A 14,080-nucleotide genomic window follows, 5' to 3' on the forward strand; every position below is an offset into this window, starting at 1 on the left:
TCATTTCACAACTATGTTGGCCTTGCTACTAACGAATAAAACCAAATTAGCCTCCTAGCATTTTATGCAAGGGTGACAGCTGTGGGCAGACAAAGAGCTCACCCCTGCACATAACTAAGTCCAAGTGCAACAGAGAAGCACACCGCATGTTCCCGTCAGAGCGTGGCAGAACGAGGCACAGAGAACTCGTGCCCACTGCGAACGCCTCACGGGGCCTCTCCTACAACAGTCACTGCAGCAGCATGCATGCTTACCAGGGCAGTAGGCATCATCGTCGTCGTCCAGTTTCTGTGCCGAGGTTAGTATTGGCGAGCCCAGTTCAGACTCTGGAATCCGCGGGCTCTCGACAAACTTTGCTTTCCTCAGGGGAACTAAGATGATGAGACAGGGACAAAGACGGACAGAGGGAGGGAGGAGGGGGCAGAGAGAAAGAGAAGGGTCGTGAATAAAGAGAACAACGAGCAACAGCTGGAAGCATTTAGCTAACGACACTGTCAGGCTAAGATCAGGTTACGAGAATTTTTTCCTGCTTTGGGACAAGAAAAATGTATATCTGCATTCTTATCCTGAATGGGAGCCAGCCGAAAAGCTGCGGCAGCCGACTGGGATATTTTATTGGGGGCATTCTCAGGCAGCCCCGTCAAAATATTTTAGTCGTCAGACAAATGATGGCTTCCCTTTCCAACACATTGGCAACATTTCCTTTTTTTTTCAGGAAAAAGGTTCTGAGATGTGAATGTTGCATGTTACTAAACGGACTATGGACGTGTTTATAATGCACCAGAAACCGAGTTTCATGCGGTTTATTTCTTGAATACTTATGTTTACATTAATCTTTTAACAGGGCTCCTTACTAACTAAAAAAAAAACAACAATAGCAAAAAACGAGCCCGCTGGCTAATAGGTCTGGCCTTGGCAAGCTGGTGATATGATTCATAAAAAAATGTTTATTGCAAGCACATGCCACAGAAGTTAAAGAAACAAAAACACACACGTGCCACCGCCTAAGGCTATTGCTATATGCTTGCAATAACATTTTTAAAGTTAAAATGTTCTCTGGGGTGGGCGTTTAATTGTTACGTTTTTAAATACCAGACTTTCAATAGTGCTGTGCAGTGCGGCATTATTTGTGACGCAAACAATGAAAAATCACCAACGAAAGATTCACTCAAATCACAGCCATTTACAATGTTTTGTACAAAATGTAGCAGAGCAACTTTAAACAAACATTGGCAAAGCCAACATGTCTCGCTGACGGAACAGCTATTGGTTTCGTCAATGTTTCGTTTAGCCAAATTGTACAGTAGCGCCGCAGAAAGTACAGCAAAAAGGCTATAACATGGCGAGCACAGTGCTTTTTTTGGTCTTTACTTTCAGTCATGCTGCACAGCAGCCACAGTCAGTAGCTCTTGCCCATACAAGACCTATTGGCTTGGCCAAAGCTTTTTTCCAAAGATGGTTTAGAAGGAGCGTGGACTGCATCACCGGCTCAGGTGTGCTGTAACTACCCCCTACTTTCCGAGCAGGGCAACTGTGTATTATGGCTACTATTGGATGGGGGTGCAGCTTTTGTCACCATTGCCTGGAAAAACCTGTAATCCAGAGCGTTATCCGTGTAAAACAGAGTTTGGGCTTTACGAAGAGCAGGACCTAGCAGCCAGGATGCGAACCGAAACCCCGAACCATCCACTCTGCCCAGGACATGTAATCATGGGGTGTACAGGGGTGGGATTTTCTGTACATCAGAGTGACATCTTTCACTATGGGATACTGATAGTGCAGGAGATAAAAACTGGGTTAATTCAAAGATATGACGTAGCCCCGGTTTAATTACTGTCAGGCTGTGTGTGAAGGATGGGAGCAGCCTATTCTTAGGGTTGTGTACGCCTGTGCAGGTTATCGTAAGGATGACTACACAGTGAGGGCTATATACTTATCTGTCGGTTATTCGTTGGTCTGTGGACATCTTTGCGTGACTGCACAAAAAGAAAAAAACATAGCTTGCTATGGAAGCGCGAGCTGCGGAAGCACACTCACTTGGAAAGGATGTAGTTCTAGGGTCATGCCGCACGGGAGGGGCAAATCTACAAAGTGAATGTAAAGCCTGCATGCACTGACCAAACAAACGCAAAGAAACGAGAGTGACAAAGTCAACCACTTGTAAGCAAAGGACGAGCTGTAATCTAAACACAATGTCTCACAAGTGACAATTCAAGAACTGTCTCAGGTGAGACCTAAAAATAGAATAAATCACCATTTCACTGGGTAGTGAAACTGCAGCCAATATAAAACAAAATGAAAAAACAATCTTTAAACGAGCTTTGTTACTGAATAGAAATGAACTTTTCTAGGTGGATGTGAACAATGATCATAGGGTTTTTTTATGCAGTTACTCAGAGTGAAGGAAAAGGAATCACTGGGTAAAGGAATAGAAATGAAATTTCTAGGTGGTTGTGAACAATGATCATAGGCTTTTTTTATGCAGTTACTCAGAGTGAAGGAAAAGGAATCACTGGGTAAAGTGGGCTGACCCATTTCCCCATACTAGATACTATTGCAGACGAGAGCAAAATACGAATGACAATTTAAAAGACCAATGGCTGAAGCTTGCTAACCTAAAGCCTCTTTATGTATATAAACAATGTATTTTTTCAAAAACATAAAAGTCTGGCAAGAAAAAACTTTCTCAAAGGCCAGACGTAAAAAATAACACCTGCAGTTATTATTGAAGAATGGAGGTCATAAATCATATTTGCAATAATGTTCTATTGTGTTTGTCGCTTCTGGAGTCAGTCAAGTATTGGCTGTTCATGAAGGTTGTGTGTGCATTATAAAGTGAACATACAACCTTCATTTTAGCAAATCAGTGCAGATTAGTTATTTTTATTTTCGCACTAAAGTACCATCAGAAAGAATCCTAATTTAAAAAAACCAATACATTCATTTGTTTTAATATGCTGTTAGTTCAAACTGACATAATTTACCAGTGGAGCCAAATTCTGCTTGAACCCTATGGCTGATGATGCTATGCATGTATATCTGTCAGGTCACTGATGGGATTTACATTAGGCAACTGCTGGCTGATACAAGGAGAAGTGTGGCTCAATGATTAGAGCGGCAGACCCTGATGCAGAGGTCTAGCCCAGGACCAGGGTTCAATTCCCCGCCTCGGCGGGTCTTGGGCTCCAAATTCCACGGACCTGATAATTCTCGCCTCGGTGCCTATTCCAATCATGGGTCCCACTCTGCAACTCTGGCCAATAGCTTTCTTAATCTCCACAACGGCCCCCACAACGCTAAGGATGCCTGGCCTCCACCTTGAGGGTGCCCAGGAGTGGATGCCTCACAGTGGAAAGCCAGGATGGGTTCCACAGCGGTATTCGTACAAGCGCCTTGAGACCCTTGCGGGTGAGTAGTGCGCTACACAAGTATCAATTTACATACATTTACATACAAAGGTCAGCAGCACTTTGTGGCTCACTTCATATCCCTTTGATTGAAAATACGACAAGTTTCCATAAAATAGGCAAAGAACCCTTTAGGAAATACTTATTGGTACTTTTACCTATTACTCGTATGTAGTCTATGATTAGTGTCGTTCAGAGAAAAATTTCAATATGACTTTGGAAGTCCAGCCTAATTTTGAGAATGGAATCACCAGCGGTAACCAAATAATTTAAGCCTTGGGGAAGTCTTGGTGATGAGGTTAGACAAAACACGCGTTGGGTAGAAGCTTTTCGATGAAGTTTACAGAATAAAGGCAGTTTGATGGAACTTTTTTGGTGAAATCAAGCTGATGTTCCTTTGTGTGCTTGCAAGGATTTTATTTACAAATTTAAACTTTGTTGCTTTGCAATGTTGGCAATGTATTGAAAATTTGACTTCTCGACCATTATGCTCATGCTATCTTCCCCAGTTCTTGCCATCTGTTCCCAGTAATCAATCAATTATGTGCAGTACCATGTCATATGGAAGAACAATGAATTTTGTGCTTTTGCATTTAGGGCACACATCAAAGGACCAGTCCGGAAAAATTCTATGAAGTCTCACAGGTGTCAAAAATGTCCGATGTAGGAAATTAAAATGAGTCAGTATGAAACGTGCATTACTGGAGATAAACTGGGATAAAACGTGTATTAGTGCAGGACGTCAAATATTTGATCCTGCATGTCCACTTACCATGCTTTCCTAGCAGTCATCAGTGCTCTTTTTTCTGTCTGCCTTCAAGGCTTTTTTTAAAACCTCGAAACTTGGATTTTATCTCCCCTGGTGGTTAGGATCACCTCCAGTGTTTCTGAGGCAATGGGTACATTAGGGAAGTCTATCACATTTCTCTTGTTGTTTGTGATATCCAAGAGTACTGTAGTGACTGACTAGGGGTTACAGCAAATGTCTCCTTAGCCTCCGCAAATGTAATGAAGAGCTTCCCTGAGATAAGCAACTATGGGGGTGCAACCACCAGAGCTCCATTTGTCTGGAACATACTCGCTTTACCATTGAGCCCCATGCACTCGCCCCTCTGCACATTACCTCGAGGTATTCTTTATGATAAGCCGCCACCCTACATCAGGAGAACCAGTAGAGCAACCTATGTGATATTAAGCAGTACCTTAACTAGATTCATTCAACTAAAAAGAGACTTGGGTGTAATAAAGTAACAAGCTAGTGTTATATACTTAAGTAACAAATCACTTAAGTATAACGAACAAAGATAAACCACACAAAATAAAACTGCAAATTGTCTAAGTAAAATGAAGGAATAAGAAGTGACAGTGGTGTAATAGGTATAAAGGAAGGTGCCTGCAAGGGTTTTACTTTTGTTGAATAGTTACAGCCACTAAGATCTCTATTACTAAGATTCTTAGACTGAAAACTTCAGCTGCTGAAATTGTTCAATGTCTCCTTGTTTTTAGTGAAGGGACCAAAAGAGCTACCACACTAGCTCTAAGAAAGCATGAAATGCAAAATGAAAAGCAACACAGAAGGTTATATTTCAAAAAAGACTTATTATTTGTTTTCTTGAATAAAATTGTATGTGTTCAAAATCAACTCAATTGATACCATATCTCAAGTACAAGGAGAAACACATTCGCTCCATTAATACAAAAGATAAAAATCCAGTCTGTATAATTATGAACAATGACTTCTTGTTTAAATAAACACTAAATCAGAAGCAATAAATGTCAATTGATGCAGACATGGACTGGTGTGTCGAAGTTTCGGTCTTAACGGTGTTATCCCAAGACCATCAACAGGACGAAAGTTTGTAAGGTATGGTTGACCCTTGTAGAAATGGTAAATAGTGTGACCCAGCATATAGAATAGATCAATTGTAGTTGGTTGTATCACACTGAGAAATCGCAAATCTCTCTCACTTATGGCGATATGTCAGAAGTACACAGGCCGAAGTGACATTTCTTAAAACGATGTAGAAGAACAGTTCAAATGATTTAATGAAAAGTCCCCAAACGAAACGAGTAGGCTTCCACCGTAGTCTCTGGTCAAAGATGGTGGTGTAATAGAGCAACAGGCAAATGAGGTGGAAAGAAATAATAAGGACCAAAGCAGGGGCTCTTAGAAGGGGTGAAACAACTGCAAGGCCTAATTAACATTCAAATGGTCTTTAAAAGACCTGCGAAACGTTCAGGTGCGGCTCTGAGTGTGCCCGAGTTCTGTCTCACCCCAGGCTGCCACACACGACGGGGTTGGGGGGGGGGCTGAAGCCAGGTTAGTGCAATGGGTGTTGCGCGCATGGACTGAGGTATAACAGCATAACGATATTCTAACTTCGCAAACAGGCCGAGGGCGTCACGCAGCAAGTAAAAAGAGACTGAGATGATAAATTAGGCAACAGTATACGGATATTATGAAACACAATTGCAACATTATGAAGAAATCTGTGACCAGAGCATCTGAGGCACCAATCATCTAAGGAGAGAGTCCAAGTCACATCGCAGAAACAAGTTAACAAGTTATCAAGCTACAAGTGACTAAAGCTTCCTGAAAGGAGAAACCATTACTAAACTACAAACGACCGAAACATTATGAATAAACATTTACGGAGGCAATACAAAATGTATGAACGTTGGCATTAACAATAGGGGAGGGCGGAATTTGCGTAATCGCGCTACGCAAAGCTCCACGAAATGGTAAAAAATATCCGCGACCACGCAAAAGTTCAGCGAACACACGGAATTGCTTGTTCCGCCCGTTCGCAATGCTTTTTTCCTGTTTGCAAATGCTGTTTGCGTGCCGGGAAGAAATATCTCGTGAACACGCATTTTGAAAGCGCGAACAAGCAAAAAATCCCGCAATGCCACAGAATTTTTGGCAATTCAGTTTTCTCCACGGCACGCAAAATTACCCAAATTCCGCAAGTGTAACAGAATTTACAGCCCAGGCCTAATTAAAAAGCAACGGGAAAAAACCTCCATCCGTCCCCACCCCCCCTCGGTTTAAACCCATCAGGTTCCCGGGTCTGTCAAAACATCCAGTGATGAATCTGCGATATGAGGAGTCCGATAGACACAAGCTTTCAAGGGTTTATTACACACAAAAAAAACAAAGCAATATACAGCAATTAGTGAGTGACACGTTATGGAAAAAAATGTGACAGAAGCGTTATGAAAGTAAAAAGCAACTGATGTATCGCAGATTAAGAAGCAGCAACAAACTGACTGTTTATGCATTAACCTGTGTTTAATGCATTATAAACTAACGAATGGCTGAGATACTATGATGAAAGATGGGGTAGCGAACTGTAATAGTGGCATGGACAGGAGACGGCATCCAGCAACACAGGGGCAAAGTATTAAGAAGAAAATAGGCCTGAACCACTGACTAATGCTTTATTTATAAATATAGCTGAGAAACAATAAAAATAAGCATGGTGCTTGCTCTTTCATGGCGTCTGAAGCAGTCTGTTGCTGGTAATGTAGCACGCAAATCACTGCAGAAACAGACCAATTGTTAGAGTCTTAGAATGCATTAAGACTGCGTACAAAGCACAAACACGTTAAATGTGACAAAGCAGTAAGTATCCATCAGCCAATGGAGGAGGGCCAAAAACAGCACACCTATTACACCAAGTAAGAAGGAGTAGTTTCTGTCCTGTAACTCCAGTTCTGTAGTAGGGGTATCTCTGTTATAGTCATAATCTAGTGAATAGTCGCGCCCATGTGCGTGGACCCCGCAGCAATCAAAAATAATCTCTTAAGTCGTCAAAAAATGCAGACCTGCACAGACACTTAAGAGAGAATTTAAAGACAGATAATGCAGCCTCTATCCACAGGCTGCACTGTCCAGTACTTCAACTAGAAATTCCACCAAAAACCCACAAACAGCACAGCCTGTCCAGTGTTCTCCACAGAGAAAAACCTTCCCCTATCAGCAAAAGCCTCTGGAATGATAGAGAGAAAGTAGAAGCAATGCTGATCACTATACTAAAACCAGGTAAAGAACACGATCGATGCGACTCTTACAGGCCACTGTCGCTTATAAATGTTGACACTAAAATCATTGCGAGTCTACTTGCAGCCCGTCTTAAGCCCCTGATGCCCCTCTTGGTGAGGCCAGACCAATCGGGTTTCATCCCAGAAAGATCCACGACACACAACACACGCACATTGTTTGCATTGGCTCACTATCTGACACCAGAGACCAAGGCGGTGGCGGTGCTATTAGACGCTGCTAAAGCTTTCGACACGATTGAATGGCCCTTCTTACATGCTGTGTTAATACGCATGGGATTCCCTGTTCTGTTCACGCAGTGGATCTCAATGCTATACTCTAACTTAACGACCCGCATAAAAGTGAATAACTATGTCTCAGACCCCATCCAGATTTGCCGTGGCACTAGACAGGGGTGCCCCCTATCTCCCATGTTATTTGCCCTGATCTTAGAACCTCTGGCGTGTAAAATCAGACAACATCATCACCATTCGGCCCTCCAATTCCCGACACGCCCTCTCCATATCTCCCTCTATGCAGATGACATGGTGTTGTATGTTAAAGATCCGGATCAGCACCTCAACTCCCTGTTGCGGGAATACATAAAATTTGGCCAGTACTCGGGCCTGCATATTAACTGGACTAAGTCCATTATCATTGCCCTGACAGACAGTACGCTCCCATTTGAAGTAGACTATCCACTAGAATGGCAGGAGGAACCCACACGCTACCTGGGAGTCTGGTTCCATAGAAATCCTGAACTTGTCATCCGCACAAACTATGGTAGAGTCATCACTGCACTGGAAGCCAAAGTAGCTCGATGGAATAAACTCCCTCTCTCACTGGCAGACAGAACTGCCATAGTCAAAATGGTGCTTCCGCCGAAGTTACTTTATTTGTTCAACAACATACCAATTAAACCACCTGCTGAGGTGTTTCGAAACATAAACAAACTAGTCCTTAATCTCCTGTGGGCGGGCAAACAAGCCAGATTAAATTTACAGATGATGACCTTACCATACGCCCAGGGGGTATTCAAAGTGCCTGACTTTCTACTCTACTATCCATGTGCACAAGCGCAATTTGCGCACTACTGGTATCACGAAATACCCTTCATGTCCCACATTGCTGTTGAGACGGGAGACGCCTTCCCGATTCCACTAAAGGCTGTGCTGCCTCACAAGAGACCTAGGCTGCATGAACGTGATATCAACACCATTGATACAACTAACGAGGCCTGGCAACTGATGGGTAAGAAGGCGGGTAAATTGCCCTAATATGCCCCGGCGCTGCCTTTGCCACACCACCCAGCACTCTCGGTTACCCAAGAACAAGTAGGGATGGATCTACTCCGACAGGCGGGTATAGATACAATGGGAGATCTATATGTTAACGGGACATATGTACAATTAGCGGATCTTACCTACATCAGCAACTCCACACTATTGTTCACCTTCACGTACTATAGATTGCAGCAAGCAATGAAACTACACTATCAAACATACCCTGCAGAGCCGCAACAAATGACATCTTTACAGTTCATATTAACTACGCCTACTGCAGCGAACATAGTGTCCAGACTATACTCCAGATTACAGGACGACATTGCAGGTAATACTGAGACCATGCGACTCAAATGGAATACTGCCATGTCAGAACCCTTAACGGAAGAGGAGTGGTCAACCACATGTATGCCAACTACCATGTTGACCACAAATGGAAATTTGAGGATCATACATTATAAATACTTACATCAAATGTATTATACACCATATAGGCTATATAAATGCGGACTGAATACAGACTCTATATGTAAGCGATGTAGGCAGGAAGGTGCTGATTTCATACACCTGGCGTGACAGTGCATGAAAATTGCAGACTATTGGATGCAGGTGACTAAAGCACTAAGTGATATGCTAGAGACACAAATTGACTGCACATAGGAGGTGTGTTTGCTGGGACTGGTGCCACATATCAGAGCAAAAAAGCGGAAATTTTGTATAGTTGCTCTCCTGATGGCCAAGCGTAGAGTCTTGTTGCACTGGAACAGTAAACGATGCCCAGCGATGCGGCGTTGGCTGGAGGACCTGGTCTACTGTCAGGATACGCTGACGGCATATGAAGAAGAACTTCCACTCAGATCCCGCCCTAAAGATTATTGGTCATACTTACGCAACTACCTTACCACACACTCACTGGAACAAAATACGCAAAGTACGGACGATCTGTAAATTGAAATGCAACTAGACTACAGTTATAATAGCACAGTTGAAAGGAGGGAGAATGCTGTGGTAATGTGAATGTAATTCTCTTTAATTTATTTTTTATTTTTTAGGCTATTTTTGCCTCCTTTCTCTGTTGTTGTTACAGGATATATGCAATTAAAAGTTTTTCTCTATTCAAAAAATTGTGAGACACCAACTACGCTGTAATGCTTACGTCCTATCTATGCAATCCTTATAACGCTTCTGCACCCCTGATTGTCGGCCATTCCACTGTACCACCCTGTAAAACGCTGTTTGATGTATGTGTATAATGCGGCCGGCCTCCGAGGTTGTAGGCACAACGCTGAGCTAATTTGCACTTTTCTGCAATAAAGGTCTCACAACCAAAAAAAAACATGCAACATAAAACAATATTCCAGGCTAAATGGCAATAAACATTGAAGTAAGATTAGCAATGATTTTCGGTTTTTCAGGTAGCTGATGTTAATGAAGCAGCTCGGGAAAGAACGGATCTAACAAACAGGCAGGCAGAGCCATGAAAAAGATTTCCAGCAGACTACCTTTGCCCTCCACCTGCCAGTCTACTCTGACCAAAGATTTAATCTCCTTCACGTAGTTTGCGTTGGAGAGAAGAACCAAAGTACACACAAAATTTGGAAATAAATCTAGAAGTACAGGCTATATTCAACTGTAATACAATACAGCCGTGTGGCATGCATGAATATTTTGTACAAGCCAGGAGTAACAAGTACCTAGTTTCTGATATTGGGACCTAACAGTAAAAATTATTTAGTTTTCAAGGGTGTTCTGTTAACCATGAACACCTGATTTCAGCAGTTTGTTCTTATGCCTGCCCCCCAACAAGAGGAATCCCCCTGCGTATACATTTTTCCTTTCCCAAAAATCTGTTTTGTCTTTCACATCTGAAGGTGCTTTGGTGCTGGTTCTTCAACTTTCTAAACTTTTACCTGGTAACGATAATAAAACAACAAATACCAAATCTCTGCAGACACTATGCTCTTCTGACCGACGGTAGAGGCAAATGGAAATTACAGTGTTAGCTTTAATAGCACAGCACTGAGCATTTTATCATCTAGATGAGTTTTACATTCACAACCAAGTACCACTTGTGACAGGTAAACTAACGAGTAAGTAACTATTTTGCTTTTAGGTTTTCTTGGAGGTAACTCTGATTGTGTGCAGCAGAGTAATTGCATGTTAAGGATATAGCTACCACTGAAGCAGTGAAAGTGGGGCACAAACGTGAAAGGGATGCCACTGCACTCATTGCTTCAGAGAGTTACCAGCAAAGTCTGCAGTTTATTTATTACACATATGCCTTTTGTGCAGCAGGTTTAAAAAGACAGACATGGGGAGCGTGGCCAAGACGGCGACCGCAGCGGACGTGAGTCTGTGAGGCTCCCGGTCCCGGCCCTGGTATTTGACCCATACATAGCGTGAATCCCCCCCCCCCAGATAAAGCCCGTTGTAGCCCCGGGCACGGAGACAGCGGCGCTTCGCCTGAGAGGTGCAGTGGGGCGGCGGTGGCCGCTCAGCACGGCGTTTTCCCCCGGCGGCACAGGCACTGATCGCGCTCCGCACTCTCTGGAGGGGGCCTCCTGGGCTGGCGAGGTGTGGGCAGGGGCGGATTGGCAAGGCGGGCATTCGGGAATGGGCCGAAGGGCCGGTGCCTCAGTGCCCTCTGTGGGCCATTTTTTTTTCTCCCCTGTCCCAGTCCACAGAGAGTGGACTAGGAAAGGGGAGGAAAAAAACCTGCCCACACAGTGCAAGGAGACAGAGACTGAGAAAATGAAAGCTGCCTCGCTGTGCGGCCAGACAGCTATTGTCAGCTGTGGGCTCTCCTTCACCCCTACCCTGCCAAGCAATCAAGCTGAGGCTGGGCTGGGGAGGGGTGATTGTTTACAATAATCGGCCTCCCTGGGGGCCAGGTGTTTCTCAGGCCTTTGAGCCATTTGCACCTCGGCCCCCTGGCGCCCATGCAGCCCAGAAACGGTGTTCGTCTTAACACCTCGCCCACAGCCCTTCACATTCAGGGCATAGTGGGCGAGGAAGAATGGGTCTTGCTGTGGGGGCCTGGTGATGTTTGGAATTTTTTTGTTTTATTTATTTGTTTATGCGAATTTATATAGCGCGGACTTTACCTGAAGGTGTCAGAGCGCTTCACACTAGGAGCAGCAATAATACATGAGGAAAAAATTATAAGTGGACAAATTACAAAAGCAAACGTTAAGTTACATGAATCAAAAGTGACAATAGTGAGCAAACAAAATACAAGAGGAGCAAACGATACATTACAGGAGGAAAAAGAGATATGTGTGCAGGTTACAAAAGCGTACAAAATGCAAGTAGAGGTATAGTACTGCAATTAATGGCAGGCACTCCAGCACAAGAACAAACGTTACGTAGGCAATGGTGGCACTTGTGCAAGTATCTAAAGCAAACAAAAGTGAGAGGTAGCAAACAGTGTGTTACAAGAGAAAAGTGACTTGTGCAAGTTACAAAAGGGTATCATACACAGGTACACGGGTAATACTACAGTAAATGGTAAATACTCAAACTGCCAGAACACACTGGGAAGGCACTTCCTATGCACCAGCTTCACCTCAGCCTCCCCCCTGGCTACCTGGCTACCTTGGATGACCCAGAAAGCTGTGTTTTGTGCTCCCCTGCCAGGACATTTTCCCAAGGCCTGGAGGGTTGATTAATTTACTAATTGCAGGGGCCTTACCTCTGTTCATGTGCTCCTGAGCTGAAGGTCTGGGGAGAACTGAGTAGGTTAGTAATGGCAGGGGCTTTGCTGCTTTTCAGGTGCTCTTGTGCTGGAGGGCTGGAATAATTTTGTGACAAAAAGGGGCCTTGCTATTTTTTTAGTTGCTCAGCATGTAGGCCATTGTCATCTTGGCCCTGGGTCATGTGCAAGAACAGTATCCTCCCAATTTCATTCCTTGTCTGTGCAAATGGTGTTTCATGAAAGGGCACGTCCCTTGAATTTGGGCCACGCCCCTTAAATATGGGCCACGCCTCTTGAACGTGGGCCACTTTTTTCGTCAGTGCCCGGGCCGAATTGTGATCCCAATCCGACCCTGGGTGTGGGTCCCGGTCGGAGGGACGGCGGAGACAGAAGAAAGCCGGAGCACCCGAAGTGACGGAGCCGCTGGGCCGACTGCACTGACAGAGGTGAGAGGCGGGGTGAGCGCTCCCGGTCAGAGTTGTGACGAGACCGGGGAGCACGAAAATCGAGGCCCAGGCTTCGGGGCCTACCCCCTGCGTGGTTTGGCAGGGGACTACAGTCGCCACTTCTGGGTCGCATCAAGAGGGTGCCCAGAGAGCTTCGCAATCGTTGGAAGCCTGCGGGGGAAGTGGAAGACAGCGGCCGCAGCAGCGCTGGGAGAAGGAGACCGGCTGAAGGTGGGCGGAGAGCCCGAAAATCAAGGCCCGGGCTCTGGGGCCCTCGCCTGACTGGCGGGGGACAGCTGCAGCTTGCTGATCACTGGTGCCTGGGGGAGGCCGGGTCGGAGGCCCGCACTTGAAGGACTGTCCGCTGGCCGTCGCCCTACTGCCCTGAGGATCACCAGAGACCTGTGGAGGGCCCCCCGTGTTGGAGGTGGGGGGGGCGGCAGCGCATGTGAGCTTGTCTGGTTGGGCGGCAGGGAAGCCCGCCACGACCGAGAGACCGATCCACTACGCACAAGCTGGGCCCCATATCTGGCCAGCAAAGGCCTCTTTCCTGACATAGCTCATGGTCTGCGGCAGCTAGAGGTGACAACGGAATGTGACGGCCCCCACGGGAGCGCACGAAATGCGGGGTCTACCCAGCTCGGAGACAGCGACGGGGGGAGCTGGCACCGGTCCCTCTTGGTTGTCGGAGAGCCGGAAGCGTAGAGGCCCGAAGCTGCGGACCCCCAGAGGACCTACATCAGCAGAGACGCAGCCGACCGGCGGGGTGTACTCCTAGCCTGTGAGAGGTGTGGGGTGCTCCCAGTGAAGGCGGCAGACCCACGAATCAGCCGGGAACCCGGTGTCATAGAAGGTTGGTGAGGCATCGCTGACCCCCCGGAGGTGTCGATACGCAGTCGAGGGCCCAGGGTCATCACGATGTGCCCAGCAATGTCGGGGAACCAGCGTCGGGGGGTCGCACACTCATAGAAATGATAACGAAGGGAGCTGCCAAGGGAGAGGAAGAGCCAGTCGGGGTCAGCGACGTCCAAAGATCCCGCAGAACGAGAAGATGAGAAAGCCCCGATTACCAAGGTCTTCCTGGAGTCCCTATTTAACTCCCTGTGTGAAGGCTTCCAGACCCTTAAGCAGGAAATGGCAGGCGAACACCGGGAGCTCCGCCGGGAGGTGGATGGTCTGGGGGAAAGAGTGGCAGAAGTTGAGAAGCG

The 14,080-nt window shown here is 45.7% G+C and overlaps 1 protein-coding gene across 2 annotated transcripts in view; it reads right to left on the bottom strand.

The window, feature by feature from the left end:
* The window catches only part of TANC2 (tetratricopeptide repeat, ankyrin repeat and coiled-coil containing 2), a 2,475,706-nt gene that overhangs the window by 1,206,990 nt on the left and 1,254,636 nt on the right, over positions 1 to 14,080 (bottom strand). For both annotated transcript variants that reach the window (XM_086923824.1, XM_086923825.1), the window contains one exon: positions 255 to 371. In XM_086923824.1, the coding sequence (XP_086779950.1) occupies positions 255 to 371 (117 nt within the window). The remainder of the gene's footprint in view (positions 1 to 254; positions 372 to 14,080) is intronic.

This window comes from Lissotriton vulgaris, chromosome 5, assembly GCF_964263255.1.
Source record: "Lissotriton vulgaris chromosome 5, aLisVul1.2, whole genome shotgun sequence".
Lineage (NCBI taxonomy): Eukaryota > Metazoa > Chordata > Amphibia > Caudata > Salamandridae > Lissotriton > Lissotriton vulgaris.